Raw genomic sequence first — 17,823 nt, forward strand, 5'->3', positions numbered from 1 at the left:
TCGAATTTCGTCATTATCAATTACAATTTCTAAAGAATATCATCTAGTGCCCTAACTAGCATTTGCAAATTATAATAATTCACAAGTTCAACCTATTCAAAAGTTTTATCAAAAGCGTTCATGCATTTATTCATAGCAAATAAGCTCAATATTTTGTATTTAAAGTTATAAACTTCCGAGCTGAAAAAGTTTGGTCGAATTCTTATAATTTAATTCATTTAATTTCTCACCTTTTGGTTTTGAGCGAAGTTCTCAAGACCGCCGTTGTTTTTACTATTATAAAATTGGAATTGAAAGAATAATCGAATAGTGAGAAGAGAATATACAAGTTAAGTTTATGATGAGCTACTCGTACATTGAACTAAACAATAATAAATATTATAACAATTTGCGAAACTTGAACAACAACTCAAAACACCAGTGCTGCATACATAATCTTATTTTGCATCAGATGAACCACTTTTCCATGCAAATAAATAAGGTCAAGATATTTAAGAGAGTTATTTACAGAAGACATATAAAGATGTAAGTATTACTTCTATTTTTTTTTAGTATAAGACTAATCTAAGGCATAAAACAAACCTGGACCTAAATAAGTTATATAAATTAGTACTTAAAGCCTAGAATATCTAGGTGAAACCAGCTATAATTTAAGGAATTAATTCTCAATTATTATTATTATTTATATTACACTCAGAAATTTTTTGTGAATCTTGTTGTGCACTTTGTTCTTTTGATGTTTGTCAATCTTGATCTGATTCAGAGATCCTGCAGTGGCTAAGTCCTCAGACAATTTGTACCTCAGGAAAAAATATTACTGTTTTTATAGACCACATAATAAAGCACTTATCCACAATTCATACAATTTTGGTGCAAAAGTGAAAGTCAATTATATTTTTTCTATATTTTTCTTTAAAATTTGTTATTATAAACACAATGATTATTATGGCATAACTGTTTAGTCCACATTTCCTTATATATAACTAGTTGATTTCCACAACATATGCGTTAATTAATGCATTCGGTAAATGCATTTTCCACAATGTATTAGATAATACATCTGTATTTTATCTTTATAAAAAAAATTTAGTGAATATTTCATTGGATTTTAGAAATCAAATAATAGATTCTACAGATTCAATGTAATAATAAGAAATGTTTTGGTGCCCAAGGTCTAATGGAATACAGCATTTATTTTTATTTGCTGGCACTTTCAGATTTAGACCAAAATTGATGATATTCTTTGTCTCTATGCATGCTATTGCAGATATAGTTTAATGATTTTATATCTCTGAATTTTAGTGGATTTAGTTTTAATTACAACAGTGCTTATGACAAACTATGTTGTAAATAAATCTCTAAATGGAACAAAGCTGACTAGTCCAAAAAATAGCTATCCTCCAGGGTATAAATGATCTATTTCTTCATATCAATTTATAGGCTAAGGATGATGATAGGAACTTTTTTTATTTTATTATATTTACCTTACAGTTGGTGGGCTATGAGCAGTATAAACGTTTGGCTATCACATACCATATCATAGCCTGTAGGCTACTTTACCAACAAATTCATTAATAAGAAAACTTTAATAGTAAAATATTATTAACAAATCATATCATAAATAGAAGGTAAAAATAAATCTGATTGGGTGTGCAAAGCTAAGAAATATATGCAATTAGCTGTATGTACCAAAAATAACTTACAGTAATATAACAATAACACAATATTCTACAGCAGCCCATATTTTTAAGGCATCTAAGAATCTGCTCTGTGGTGATACCTATGTTAATTGTTAGTGTGTTTTGTGTCCTCCATCTTTACCGGTTTAGCGCAATGGAAAAACCTAAATAAAACTTTCACTTTCATCATTCAGGTCAGCCATGCAGAGTTTTTTAAACAAGTTTGCTTTGATCCATTAGCATTTTAACTAGCTCACTAAACTAGCTTTATAGATATATAGATAGACTTATGTCCGTTTTCAATAAACCTAGGAATCTTCTTAATCGGAGTTCTAGTGATTTAGGTGATTCCTATTTAAAAAAAGCTTTTCACGAACTTTTATGTGATATAGATAGCTAGATGACGACTTTCGACTCGTTAGACGTTAAGCACCGTCTAAAGTTACGACCACAATTCGGCGGATCGTAAAGTATAGACCTATAAACAGAAAATTGACAGTTGAAAAAGAGAGGAAAAGAGAGAGGACCTATACCATAATTCATTGTAAAGTAAACAACTCCTGAGGATGCTCCGGTTTCAGTACATTGCCGAAGATCTGTTGGGTGTGGAGTATAAATATTAAAGAAATTCGCGGAGTATAGCGAATTAAGCTTTATTTTCTTTATATATCAGGGAATTCTGCAAAGTAACGCCTGCTTCTATCCAACAATGAACAAACAGTTCATCTTTATTGTCATCTAAAAAACAACTTTGTTGTGGGCTTCTTCTTAGACCAGGGCGCGTTTGGAACCCCTGTAGCTTTAGTTTTAAGTTGACGATTTTAGTTATCACCATCAACTCACTTATTTGTCATATTTTACATGTAATGTAAAAATCAAAAGTGCCATCTATGTGCCTATTTCAATAAAGAAATATTTGACTTTGACTATGATACAAAAACACTTACAGATAGATATCATTTACAGTGATATATAGATTCAATATTTATTTCTACTTACTAAATGTGAGTTACTGATTAATTAGTGAAGGATTTAAGAAATCGTCGAAATAATAATTCTAGGCCGCTCTCGAAACATCATCTAACATCAACCTGCAATCAATCAATCAATCAATTTTACTCACTACTCTCCAAACCTCGTGTTTTCGTACCCTGCAGGCATGTGAGTTATGACGCACTCATTTTTCCTAGATCACGTGTTTGTACTAGATGAATTTGTCTAAAAATAAGTACATAACCCTGTTTGGAAATTACAAGACTAAGTCGTTTTGCAATCTGTCTGATTTTATTTATAGAAGTGCCTGCTTTTATTTGAGTTTCTTTTAATAATCTCGAGAGCTCGTTAGCTTTCCCTGCTCAAAAAGTATTCTATGTCCGTCTCTGGAACGCTTTCTGTCTCTATGAAAGATCTTGTTAAGGCTTCCATCATTCGTCATCGTCATTATCATCCTTTTACGGCCCACTACAAGGGCTCTACTCCAAGTATATGGGCTGATAACATCACATAAGTCGCAGAGAGTAGCTGGACGCATGCGCCATAATACAGTGACATTTGGAACTCCCTATGCAAGGCTTAAAAAAGCGGTGATAGCCTAGTAGTTAGAGCTTCGGCATTCCTTTCGGGGGGACCCAGCTCGATCCTTGGCACGCACCTCTAACTTTTTAGAGTGATGTGCGTTTTTAATATGTGCAATTACAATATAACTTTTAACATAACGGTGGAGGAAAACATTGTGAGGAAACTGGCATCTATAATGTTCTCAAAGGTGTGTGAAGTCTACCAATCCGCATTTGGCCAGCGTGGTGGACTACGGTAAACTCTTCTCGTTGTGGGAGGGGACCCGTGCCCTGTAGTGGGCCGGTAATGGGTCGACATGATAGCCAAAAATTGGGCTGTCCACCACAAAAATATTTTTTTAATTTAATCTGTCAGTTGTTAGTATTTTCTGAGATTAGCTCGTTCAATGAAACAAACATTCAAAAGAAACTTCACCTTTGCAATTTTAGGATAGAAGAACTAAACTCACGTGAACTTTCGTCAGTCTATGCGCGACAACTTTCGAAACTTCACGGGATTCTTATTCATGAGCTTGTCCGCGCAATTTGAAACAAAGTAAAGCAATTTAATTCGTAGGTTACCGTATTTTTTGAGAGTTAGAGTAACGAAGAGTGCTTTTTACTGTAGTAAAACCCATTGATTTAATAGGTAATAATAAACCTCATAAGCTGTTTAATATTCTCATAATCGTTCATATCTTTGTTCTCCGGTCGGCCATTTTTATTTAGGAAGGTACACTCATCAATCATTCTTTTTTGGTCATACATTTCGTTATGGATGTGTGTGTATATAAAATCAAGTGAAAACTGCGATTACTATAAATTAACGAAACATTCGGAGCAAACGTATTATCATTAACACCATGACATGGCAAAATGTGATGGCGTCGCGTCTCGAGCTCTACAGAGGCCGCGCAAAAGGTAGGCAAAATATACCTAAGCTATATAAACAAATCCGCCATTGCTACATTAACTAATAAGGCGTCATTTTCCTAAACACTGAATTGTCTAAACCAGAACACGCTAAAAATACGTGTGAAACTAAAGCCACGTACGTGTAAGCCAATATCTAGTAAAAAGTATTGAAATGTAAGTACATGATACGAGAAGTGATTTCGTTTATAAATGAAAGGTTTTGAGATGAATATGAAAGCAAAAATTAGAATTTCAGATGGCTCAAACCTAATAATTAAAATAAACCTAATCCAAAATCTACTGATGACAGATTGAATTAAGTAGTGCTGTCCTTATCTACAAGGAAGAGTAGGAAAAGGATAGTATTGTGCACTACATCTAAATTTTTTCCTTCTAATGTTAAGATTATTATACGCATTTGTTTTCTTTATTTTGTTATGTATAATGTTTAAATATGTTTACATTATTAACTGTTATTATTTTAAATTTTTAAAATTATTTTTGTTCCAAAATTTGCCAGAATTCCAGAATCAAGTGTAAGAAAATGCGGACTCTCGATTAGTTGTTCTATTGTACGTCTTGAAAAATGTATTTTGTAACATTAACAAAAGATTAACTTAACTACAAAACAGCGTGTAAGTCCCATTTACGGGAGAGGAGACCTGTGGATCGATAATACACTGAGAATGAACGAGTTGTTTGTTTAGCTGCTGAAATACCAAGAGTAGAACTTTTCTGATTTACCTAACGAACTTCTAACGAAATTATATAACGAAAAGATGTTTAAAGAATGTTGAATTTTTTTTTTTATTATAATCGTATAATACTTTTACGGACACTGAGTCTATATGCACAGGAATACACTATCATTCCAGAACATTGATATAAGTAGATAAACGGGTTCCACGTAGTAGTTTCCTCTCCGAGTAAACTGAAAGATTCAAGGTTATACGTGACGTCATATTTTTATCTAGCAATCAACAATGGCTGAGTTCCATTATGTTGTTTACCTAGCATGCGAACACGTTTCATATCTAAATGTATTGTTATTATAGCAACAACACTGTAATCATACCGCCATTATTGATCATTAGATGTCGTCTTTATTATTTTCACACGTTCCCTCACATCCTAAAAATTGGGATCGCGTAAGATTTCGTTACAAAACAACATCATGACGAAAACAAATGTATTTTAAGGTTGTTAACCTTTATTGCCTAAACGAACATCACGGTAATGAGTCATTTTATAACGAGAGATTTTGGCACTCTTTCTTTATCAATCAAAACATACTTCTTTTCAATCTGTTATATATTTTTTTGTAATGGAATCGATATCTAAATGACTACATCATCATATCAATAAATTACTGATCAACAAGGCACGGGTCTCCTCACAGAATAAGAAGGGGTTAAGGCCGTAATCCACCAAGCTGGCCAAGTGCGAGAGAATTATGGAGAACTCTGAGAGAGAGATTGAAGTAAGTGTTATTATAATTGAAGCTGAACAATTATTATGGCACGTACCTATTACTGCGTCAAATTATGAACACTGTTGGGTAAAGTGTTATTTGAAAAAAAACGCACATAACTTAGAAAATTTAGAGGTGCGTGCTGGAATTCAAACTCGGCCTCCCGAAACTGAAGTCGATGTTCTACCCACTGCGCTTTCACCACCCTAACTGAACAACCAATCGTCTTGGTTTTTGGCCCAAAGATATTTGGAAGGATGGGACGGAGAAGAATATAGGCTACCTCCTCGCCAAAGATCTAGGAAATTTCTAAGGGTAGTTTACAGAAATATTCGTATCTGTACACTAAATATCGTCTTTCCTTCCGCGTCGCGATGCTACCTGCTGCGATATAGTGTGTACTACATGATTTGTTTTGCAATTACGTGTACAGTATTATTCTCCGCAGACCGCAGTTAGAGCTACTAGATAATGCGAACTTGTCCTTGAAAACACATAATTTTCTTGTATTACGTCACACGATACCTTGTGTACCTAGTAATGTAAAAATAAGTCATGAATAATCATGTTATTGTAATTTTCTAGGAAATTATCGAGCAGGAAAGCTTAAAAATTACGTGGGTGGGAACAGGCTGTGATGAGTTGACCGAAAAACATCGTATGCGTTATGGATATTATACTTATCTGTTAAGATGTTAGTGGAAGCAATTTTTCTTAGAAAATGATAAGATAACCACGTAAATGTTTGCAGTATGTAGGACCATTGAACTTATTCAATATTAGCTGTGTCTTTGGTTTCTCAAACGTAATATGTACCGTGTGGTGACGGCATCTCTTCCCGCGGGTATCGTAGGAGATAACTAACTATAACGGGGAACGGGCAGAAGCGTCTCTAAACAACCGCCTTACTCCAAATGGACATAAGTTAGTCGCATCTGCATATCGTCTAAGAAAGGTGCAAGTCATTTGTGGGATTCAGTATAATATGTTTAGTAACATTATGCATTAGTTTTGGACCTATAGAATTCTAAATACTATAGGTCCAACACAATTTTTAAACTTATGCATTATAAGTTTAAAATATGTGTTGAAAAACATTTAATAAATCGTGGTTACTATACAATAAGGGATTTATCTAACGTAAAAAAGGGACGGTTTAAAAAAATTCATGGAAGACTAGTAATTCCATCATACTACGCATCCGCTTTGGAATAGCAAACCTATAAAATTTATCGTAATACTAGTTGCCCGCAACTTCGCTTACGTTTGATTTTGTTTTTTGATGTGGCATTCAATTTAGTTGTAGTTCTAAAAAAATTAAAGGGGTTTGCTGCTGTCCGCTGAGGAGTTCTGTCCTCTATCACCAACCACAGTTTGGGCAAGATTGAACACATATTATAACCTCTATAGCACAAAAACAATTATTTAAATCGGTTATAATTTGTCGGAGTTATGTAAAATCGTCAAACACTTTCATCCCCTCTCGCAAAGGAACCGAGCTTAATGTCGGGATATAAAGTATCCTATATTACTTCTAACACTTCCAAGAATATGTGTACAATATTTCATGAGGATCTGTTAAGTAGTTTTTGCGTGAAAGCGTAACAAACATACTTACATTGACATTTATAATATTAGTAGGGATAGGGATAGGGATTAGTCTATAGTCATGCAACTTTCCTGGTATCTTTCAAATTTACCCTTAAATTTTAATAGGACCGTTAAGAAAAGGGTTAAAACAAAGATTAATTGATCCTACTGTTCTCAAGTTATGCGCTTATTCAAGAACAACAAGAATTAAAAATTTTACTCTTAGTTGGTACGTATGCAAAAGGTTATTCTAAGAACCATTTTGATCTCTAATATTTTAATATCAAGTGATCTATACCTGTTGTAGTCACTAATCGATTTATTAGAAGTCTTATGTAAGAGTTTACTGTTGGCTGTTAATGAGTTCTGTTCTAGATCTCGATAAATTTTAATCCAGAGATGTAATGTATGAAATCTCAATCTCAGGAATCTGGGGATTGCATTCAAAACCATTGAATTGTTTTTAAGCATCAGAAGACGGAAAACAACTTAATAAAACTTTTATAAGTATAATAATAAGCATTAGCTATATATAAAGAATCCTTATATTTTAACATAATCATTTGGTATTACCATAGTTCGTGATTATAAAGTAAAGATGAATAATTCAAATGAACAATATTAATTGCGCATGCATCAACTGATGCGTCTTTAATTGAAGTCAAATCTACTAAGAAACAAATTGATTTATGCTATTTCTCCTCTGTAATTGGTAGATTCTGATAAAATAACCAAGTCTATATTCCAAGAAGTGCAATAACCTTATATGTCCGTAAAAATGTAGATAGAAAACACATCAAAGTAACAAGATAATTGACTTGAGTTTCGTCATCCATAAAGTAAACAGGAAAGATAACATAAAAACTATAACTATTGCCGAACTAACGTTGTTAATAATGCATAACAAAAACAATGCAAAGTTTAAATTGATCGAAGGCATTTCAAACATGAGGAAGAATAGCGTAAAACCTATGTTGCATGTTATACGTATAGAGTTGGCAAATTTGAGCGGTGTAAAACCCCGATGAACCCCTCCATTAACTTACAGTAGTTGAAGTATAATATATACGTACATTATATTGCATAGCTAAATGAAAACGCGGCGGTCTCGTGATTCTTGTAATCTCTCCGTTCCCATTGGCTTGCAAAGTTGATGTCATACGGACGGTCCAATCGCAAAGAAGCAGAGATATTTTTAGAACTCGAAAGCGAATGGAGGGGAATTGAGGAAAACTGTATGCGGATCCTCGAGTCGTGGCTCGTTTATTCTTGCACAACAATTTCTGAGCTCACGCGGAGCGCACGCATGCCAGTTTGGAAAGTGTTCCAAAAGGCCTATAAAGTTTGCATTTTTATGTAAAGTTTTCAAGCAATACGAAAGTGCTTTTAGTTACTTCTTTTTCATTTATTTTAAAGAGTAACTTATCTCTTCTGTGCTCCATAAGCCCGCAAAGAGATACTTCTTGTAAGGTGAGTTGGAAAGGCTAATTAAGTTGTGCTCATTCGTTGTTCTAATTCGTTTCTACTTTGAAAATAAACTTTACAAAAATATCATATTTCACTTAATATGACATAGAAAGTACTACTAAAAGTTCAGAAACTTTATTAATAGTTAACAATATGCACGTGAGCGTGTTTCGACATGTCGCGCTCACGCTGTGTTCACGCGTGTTCCAACTTTCTAAGAGTCTCATGTACCCATAAATGTAGAGTTTTCTAGATAATTGTATACTTTTATGTATTCTAATAGCGTTTGAACCACGAAATGTTAACTTTTAAATATTTTTGTCTGAACTTTGATCACTTATCTAGTTTGGTACCTACTTATCAGAAAAAATTCGATTGCGCAAGAATTAATTTAAGAGTTAAATTCGAGGTTATTTTTCTAAATAGATGATCTATTAGTAGTGCAACGGACAGAAAATAATATTATATAACTCGTCTTTCCTGGATTTAGAGGGTTATTTCTACTTTAATATAGGATACCTTGCGTGTTTTGTTGCTTTCAGGCTCGGAACGTAGATACCACGATGTTACCATTAGTGTTTGTGACTGTCTCAAGGCCAATGATATTTGTGTCCATTTTGCAATTAAAGTTATTGGCAATGGGATTTGTTAAATTAAGGGGAATAGAAACCTTGGCCATTTACTACGGTGAATGTTCCGAAAACGTACCCCACTACTGTGAAATCGATGTGACTTTAGACTAGGTTTAAAATTATAATTCGTTATATTTCCAAACAAATTGCTATTTGGTGTTTTGCACCATAGTTTTGTATTTGTAAATTGAACCTTTTGTAACCATTAACATAGCAATATTTATTACCAGCTGAAATTATAATTTGATGAGCGATTAAATTATCATTAGTTATCCATTACATTTAACAGATCAGACCGTTTCTATTTTTTATCTTTCGGTATTCATAAAAAAAACAAGCTACAAACATTTCTGGGCAGTGCGTCACAAACGACCTTGTGGATTTTTATGAAAATGTGAAAGTAGATGTGAATGGAGTTATTATAATTGATTAAAGTGGCATGTACGTTTTATTTTCACAAAGTTGTACTCGCAGGGGTAACCAAGGTTTACCAGTTCAAAAATTGTTTCATTATAATTAAAAACCATCGCAAGGACAATTGTTATATTTTGGAGTGAACCTGACAACACTTCGTGTACTTGTTTTTTTTTTTAAGGTATTCCAAATGAGGCATCTCATATGGCTTTTTTTTACCATTTTCTTCAAGATGAGAATTCTTGAAATATTGAGCTAGGAGTGGTACGACAATAATTCAACGGATGGAATTTGAATCTTAGACCTTTCTGATTTCAGTTCAACGCTTAAACTATAAATAAAGGAAACTTTTGTTTATGGGTGCTCTGTGCCTTGTTACTATAGAAAATTGATTCAATAGCTACTTTCTTACAATGAACTTATTCACCTAAAACTCATTCTCATAATCTGACTCATAAAAAGTAATAGGTAGGTCCCATTACGAACGTATCAAATAAACCTCTGTAGATTCCTGATAACACATTGTTTAATTACTTTAATCGTGGCATTAAAGTAATCATCAATTCCATTTTGAAGTGCACTATAGATATGGGTGATTCAGTACTTTATCGATGATGACTAAGACTCTTTGAAATCGCGTGTACGGATCAATAGCTGGGGGCAGCCAACGCCAGTTCGAGGTCATATGAGCTTTGACGTCATCAGGGCATAATTTAATGAAAATATCTACCGGCAAATTTTATATACAAACATGAAAGCGACATGCCGGTTAAAGCCATGCGATTCTGGATAGCAAGGGTTGTTTTCTTTGACTTAATGAAAGTTTTAACTATTGATTACTTATTTATTAGTCTAACTACATAAATAATTACATCTTCAGATCTAGTCCCATCATCGCCGTGTGCTTTTAGTTGAAACTTTATGATTGTTATTTTTATTATTTAGGTCATTACTATTCGAAGTCTGGCCCGGACACAAGTAAATGTCGATGATTGTATTAAGTTGTGGCTTTTTATTTTCTTTAAATCAGATATTAAATTTCGAAGTCACATTTAAACGCATGGAAAATGAAAGCAAGAGAAATTATGTAAGGCATACGTCAGAGCTTTAGGAGTTGCAGTTAGTACAATTAACAACTACGTGGAAAATATTGTGAATTGTAAACTACTAGTAGGTACTTCTAATGCTGAGATATACAAAGAACACTTTGCATTACCTCAGACCGACTTTAGTTAGGGTTTGTGGCCCAAGTTAAGTCTGAGGCACGAATATCAGGAAGCAGGATCTAAACAGATACAGGCCAGATGCTTAACTTTATCTTCTTTTAATTGTTTCTAAAGTCTAAGCAAAATCGAATGGGATTCTATACATTTCAGTCTAATGACCACATTTTGAAATATGACCACCATCTTGTGAATTTATAACCTTAAGCCTATGTTAGTTTTATACGTGAACGTGGACCTGATAAATATATTACGATTTCAATTGCCGATAAATGCCTCCATGTTCGAATCATTTGTTGTTCGCGTGACCATATCTAGTTCATAAAAATCTTCCACTATTACCTCGTGGTCTTCGTCGATAAGTTTTTTATACGCAGAACCATATTATAAAATAATCTAAAGGCCAGTTTACTTATAAACATTTTTTATTGCCGTTAGTCCATCGTGAATAAATTTTGTCGTATCATATTTAAAATAATATACATAATTAAGGCCGCCCACTACTCCGCTACACATAAGGTCGTAACTATTGCCTCATCAAGGTCCGCCCGTAACTTTTTCGTGTAGATTACACTATTAAAAATTTCTAACATAATGCTATACTACTTATATAATTAGCTATTCACTATACTACGGAATATATAAAGATGTTTTTTATATTACTCCCGGGGATACGCTCGATATAAAAATGCTCGTATAATCGGAGCTAAATTTCTATATTTAACGTATATTTCACAAGGAATCACCCTGAAAAAATATTAAATCAAAAGACGCATATTTATTTTTCCATACAAGCGAATTCAAAGCATTCTAAGTGTCCAACCCTATTGAAGATAAACAACCGACACGGGCATAGTATCTACGCTACGCGACGCTTACCTAATAAAGTGACTCAAGTAAATGATTTTAATTTTGCATGAGGGCTGTATCTTAATTCTTTCAGTCAACTCGAAAACTGTAAGGTTTTCGTTAACTCAGTGACCGTACATAATGTATCTCTAAAGCCTGTGAAGTATAAATTGGTTTTCACTCACACGTATAATAACCGAAACTACTTTTGTACTTATAAAGTATCTATGGTTATATTTAATACAAATCTAAAGTACGGGAATATCTGCTAACGTAAGTTTTCTTCTTGTTTCAGGCCAACTACAGTCACCGTTTCGTGGTTGGGAGCCTAAAGACTTGCAATTTCCTTAGGGACTCACGAAGAGTTCAACAAAGTAAGTAATGCCGCTACGGCGGTCAGTTCCCCTAATCTTTTATCTGTTGCAGAAGCTCAAGGAAAGCGTGATGCTGAACAAGAAATCAAACGAAAATCTACAAAGAAAACGTCATAAACTAAAATTTTGTTTTTATTACCAACTTCAATCGTATTGAAGTACAAAATTGTACTAAATTCAGCAAATTCTTTTTTTTTTTTTTTTTTGGCAATTAATAATTGAATAGGTGAATTTGGATTCTGGTACAGAAATTTTGGTCAAAAAATAAAAATGTACTGTGTTTTCTATTATATTATCAACGTAGGCACTCATTTCAAATGAAAAAATAAGGATTATAAAAAATAGGTCACATTGTTACTTTTCAAATGAATCAAGAATAATAATTAAATAACTATTACTTGTTATTGTAATAAAAAAATATCTGAAGACTAGACTTATCTTTAGATAAGATAAAATAAGGAAATGATAATAATTGAGAATTCCTTTTTTAGTATGTTTCTTGTTTATTTGACTATAATTTTGTTACTTTTAAAATTTCTTATGTAACAATTAACATGCCACCTCATGACGTTTAACCAATCGAACTCATTTATCAATGTGATAATAATCTTCGTTCAAAAACGTATAAACAGACGGTTTAGGGTTTCACAGGCTTGCAAGCTTAAAATCATTTCATACTTGTAATACTCTTTCGTGTCGGTTACATGACTTTGATGTTACATGTATTTCCTTTGCGATTCTTAATTTTTTTTTTAGAAATGAGCGCATTATCGATATATATTTAAATTGTATTTATGTTTATATTCGCCGCTCATTACAATGTCATGTAAACGAATTTTTATTTATGCACTTTTGGGGGCATTTACATGTGTGCGCAGTTCAAAGTCAAATGGAGGTTAATCAACTCGAAACTGTTATCCATTAAAGAGTTATTCTCAGATATTACAATATAAGCAAAAAGAATAATTGAATTGTAATCTTTAGTAAACAGTTATTTTTTCAAATGTCACAGATTAATTTTATTTATAAAGTTATTAAAATTGTAAGGTTTTGACCTGCGTACCTTCGTACACAAACCATGAAAGTCACAACATAACATATTCATTTCTAAAATCCATTTTTTTCTAAACTCCACTCCATTCAAAACCTTTCACTAACATCTCTTATGCTTAAATTTCTCTACACCCATCACCCTCCAAACCCTTGCTTCATATAAATATATACATTATGTTACGTCGTATCATTTCTGTTTGTAGTTCTATTCAAAATGGTTGCTCAAAAGATCACCGTCTGTCCGTCTGGAGACGATAACGGAAAACAGTACAGATTACAAAAAGAAAGACATGGTTTTTTCGCAAACGTGTCTCAATACACAGCATCTTTTGAAACTGATAGAACTAAATCGCTTAGAGTCCGAAAAGAATCAACAGGTTCAGAACGGAGGCACTACCGACCTGAGAACCGAGTTAATTCAATCGCCTGCGCCAGCTACGAGTCTTTCAGAGGTAAGGGGGAATCACCACGGCCGTGAGTACAAACGCAATTATTATTTATTGATTTGTTAATTTAATTATTCTTTTATATTTATTTAAGTGTCCGCAACTTTTTAAGGCATTTTCTAACATATCCTTTATGATTTTCAGGATTACGAGTATCTGAAACCGGAGCCGATATTCCAGAATACAATGCTCAACGAATCGGACTGCGAGTTCTTCCAAGAACTGGATCTTCAGTGGTGCGACGCGCTCGCGCAGGAAGAAGTAGTACAGTCCACTGGTAAGTTTGTACTTGTGTGTACAAAATTTAATCCTTTGAAGAAAACTAAAGTAAAATACGATAACCACAATACATACAGTTAAAGCCTCAAAAAAACTTTTAGTAACATACCATTATTAGTGCACAAATCATGTCCTGGGAGAATATTGCAAATTGGCAGCACCTTTTCTTACGTATCACGTACCTATAGATCTTTCAATCAGTGAAAATGATACAACAATCATGATCTTTATTTGATCTCGTAAAGTAATTGAACTGTTAGTTTCAATTGATGTATTGGAATGCACCCATATCTTTCTAGTGTCAAACATAGTCCTTAAAACTCTTTAAATGCAAAATCGTAAAAATTCAAATAGTGATAGGCGATAGACTGGATGGCGATGTCAAATATCTAAGATGAATTTGTACTCTACGATTTTGGGAGGGAGCCATCTGAGTAGATCCAAGTATATCCCCAGTATATTTTTGTACCCAGTACTTAAATATAATGGATTTGAGATTTCTTTTAGATTTTCCAATTAAATCTGCTAAATAAATACAAACAGTAATTCCTAATTTAATTTTGCATCCTAATTTAAGTCGTGTACTTAACTGTTTTTTTAGGAGTTCCTTTCATAATCACGACAAAAGTCTTTCAAATGTTATCTTAAAACTATTAAGATTCTCTTGGGCAAACATTTCAAATTTAGCGTATTTGAATTGAGGTGTTTCAAATTGCCTTAACGTATTTCCCCGTTTGGTGCGAACGAATTGAACAATTCACACAACCCGCACTGACATGTTTCGACGTGCGTTAAATGTTCCACACTCATGTTGATGTATATTATACACTGAGGACAGTAGGCGTTTTCAAACGCGCATCGAAGTTGTCGCTTGACGCTCGTGTCTTTTACACATAGATTCTATTGCTCTCTACTTTAAAATCCACGAGAATCAACCGTGCGACTCTTGACTGTGTGGTATCTAGTTGGCAACAATTTTTTCCCGCATTCGACCAAAGATGAATCATAATGTACGAAGTGAGTGGGGAGTACCTAGTTACTGGGGTTTTTAATCGAACTGAATGTGCCTCAAGGTAAAACTTATAAACTTAATTTTACTGTTCAATTTTAATTTTAATTGAATTGAATAATGAAAAGTTATTGTGCCTTAATTTTTTTTTGTTTATGAGATATAGATACGGAAAATCTGAAATCTAAAATTAAACTTTGTGAAGATTTCAAATGTACTAATGATAGTATATAAGCGTATTTTTATACATATACGTCTTGGAGAAAAGATTGAAAAATGATTGATGGGAAAAACTTCTATAATCTTATTAATTTTTTTATTCTTTAATTTTAACAGATCCCCCCAAATCAACCGACGCAAGGGCACACACAGACACACTGCACACACCATTCTCACCTCAGGGTTGGGACACAATCGACGCTAACTCGCCGCCGGCCCACACATACAACATTCAAAGCTTTCCCGTCCCGCAAAGCGTGGACGAGATGGCGAAATTTAATATAGATCTTTTTAACCAACCGTCCACTAACGATAAAGTGCCGTTCCAAGAAGCATTTTTAGATTTTAATACACTACCCGTGGTGCTTGGCGAATTAGCGCCGGAGAGTGTGGTCCACGCGGATCCGTGGCCAATGACGGACCCCGTGTGGCACCACGACACAGACTTTACAAAATCCATCAACACATATAACACAATGCCCTTCATCCACCAAGAAGATTCAATGGACATGAAATACGTATCAGTGACGCCGCAGGAAGTGGAGAGTAATCTGATTGTCATCAACGAGGAGAACGGGTCCTTTCCCGCGCCAGTCCCGTCCCGCAGTGCCCTGTCCGTGGACGTGTCGCGCGAGGCCTGGCCCGCAGACCTCATCAGCACGCCAGAAGTCCTAAGCGTTGTCGAGCAGTTGGAAACAGAGAAATGTCCACTACTCCACTCGGTAAGATTATATTTTGAATTTCTGTTGTATATTCTTGTCTGATTTAGTCCAATTAAGATTTGTTTTCGTTATGGTCCGGTTAAAACTGCTTGTTAACCTCGCAAATACTTTTAAATCAAATTTTAAATTTTTATCATGTAACAGATAATTGAGGCGAGAGGATGACCGAGACTTGATTTCGTGGGACAAATAAAACGAAAGGTTGGGTTTGGGGAAGGTTAGAAAGGGCTAAACCGACAATAGCTTAGCTAAAGAAGAACTAATAATGATTTTTAACGTTCATTTTCTTTTTTAACAGGCTCAGCCGGTGCTAGATCAAGACATCTCCATAGAAATCACGAAATTCGATGAATCGCCGATACCAACACCGGTCATGTATTCGTTGCCGATTACGCCGAAAACTGAGTCAGAGTCCGATGAGGACAGCAAACCTCCTCGGAAGAAAAGACCGAGACAAGACAGCGAAGACTCTGACGAGACGTACACACCTTACACTGAAACACCCCGCGTTAAGAAGGTCAGCCGCAAAGCACCCAAGAAGGATATCAAACAGATGATACAGGCACTGGAGGGCGCGCAGCAACAACCAAAGAAGAGAGGCAGACCACCTGGTAGAAGACAAAGCACCATGTCAACCGTCAGCAACAATTCTTCTGCATCCACACACGAGGTTAAATATAGGGAGTTGAGAGACAAGAATAATGAAGCCTCAAAACGATCTAGGATGAATAGGAAGCTAAAAGAACTCCAATGGGAACAGCTCGCTGACGAGCTAGAAGAACGAAATAATAAATTGAAAATACGCGCAGAGCTTCTAGAGAAAATGACAACGAAGTTACGCGAAGCATTTATGTCGGCGGTGCAGAAGAAAGCGGGTTAAAACTAGTTTCGACGAAGTGCTATGCACTGATGTAATAGATTATATCTATTTTATAGATATTGGCGTCTTGAGAGCTAGAGCAAATGGAGTTATGTACATTACATATTACACTTATTGGTTGAGCTCTGAAAGCTCTTAAGGTCGTGACGTGTTATTTTTGTTTTTTTTTTTTACATCTCGGACATGACAAAATATTTTTACCCGGATTTGACCTTGATGTAATACCTAATTAGTTAAGTATTGTTAATTATATTAATTCAATATTACAAGCACTTGATATATGTTTTTTCTGATAGTGTTCTGAATTTATAAGTTATATTATACTTATATTAGTCTTAATAATTTTAGCCGTTTCGATGCCGCAATGAAGCTCGGAAATAATGGTAATAAAAACAAAAAAAAAATTAAATTACCTATCAATTATAATTAGTTATTAAATTAAAACGTGCATGGTTATTGATTGCAGTAGGTTTACCCTATAGCTTATTGTTCTTTTTTCGTATTGGGAAATAAATGAAATTATTTTGTTAAATGAGGTTTTATTTTTAAAGCTGGTTGCATATTACAGGAACTGTATGCAACACCATTGCATATCTATAATTGAGCTTCGCTGTAATGAGCATTTTTTTTCGTCTTTTTCAATTTGCGTTTGTAATATTAGTCCTCAGAACGAACAATATCAATGCACAACCCTAATAAAATTGCTGGTTCTAAATATTAGGACAGAATTCCTTTATACTTAAAAAATAATTTAAAGGTTTATTTTTAAATCCCCCTCGGTCGTTGGCATCAGTTGAGAATCTATCTACCGATAGTGTAATGGAAATTGGAACGTGTTCAAAGTTCTATGTTTAAAGAATTTTAATTTAGCTTTTAGATTAAAAGATTCAAATAACTAAAAAAATCATAAATATTATTTAGATGAAGCCTATTTATTATAAATTAATTTGTTAGGCCTTTCGTTTCCTTTTTGGAGTAAGTTGATCTACTGGGAAAGGATTTTCCAAGTAAAGATAAAAGAGATGATGAAAAAGACAAAGTAATT

General features: G+C 34.0%; 1 protein-coding gene across 2 annotated transcripts; it reads left to right on the plus strand.

Moving 5' to 3' along the window:
- Window positions 1-41: 41 nt before the first annotated feature.
- On the plus strand, window positions 42-17,310 carry LOC120626687. Of its 2 annotated transcripts, none has more exons than XM_039894305.1 (6): window positions 42-525; window positions 12,092-12,170; window positions 13,427-13,675; window positions 13,814-13,946; window positions 15,294-15,898; window positions 16,197-17,310. In XM_039894305.1, exons 3-6 carry the CDS (start codon window positions 13,514-13,516, stop codon window positions 16,776-16,778), a joined length of 1,482 nt encoding a protein of 493 aa, XP_039750239.1. In that variant the 5' UTR covers window positions 42-525; window positions 12,092-12,170; window positions 13,427-13,513; the 3' UTR covers window positions 16,779-17,310. The 2 variants fall into 2 exon arrangements, with proteins under 2 accessions (XP_039750239.1, XP_039750238.1); XM_039894304.1 differs by lacking the exon at window positions 42-525 and adding an exon at window positions 8,470-8,681.
- The last annotated feature ends 513 nt before the right edge of the window (window positions 17,311-17,823 follow it).

The sequence above is a fragment of the Pararge aegeria genome, chromosome 10 (genome assembly GCF_905163445.1).
Source record: "Pararge aegeria chromosome 10, ilParAegt1.1, whole genome shotgun sequence".
Taxonomy (NCBI): domain Eukaryota; kingdom Metazoa; phylum Arthropoda; class Insecta; order Lepidoptera; family Nymphalidae; genus Pararge; species Pararge aegeria.

Excerpts from the sequence above, each read along its gene's own strand:
- LOC120626687 (XM_039894305.1), top strand. The coding sequence starts at position 13,514 with ATGGTTTTTTCGCAAACGTGTCTCAATACACAGCATCTTTTGAAACTG. Across the intron at positions 13,947-15,293 it reads AGAAGTAGTACAGTCCACTG|ATCCCCCCAAATCAACCGAC; the intron begins GTAAGTTTGTAC and ends TAATTTTAACAG. Across the intron at positions 15,899-16,196 it reads AATGTCCACTACTCCACTCG|GCTCAGCCGGTGCTAGATCA; the intron begins GTAAGATTATAT and ends CTTTTTTAACAG.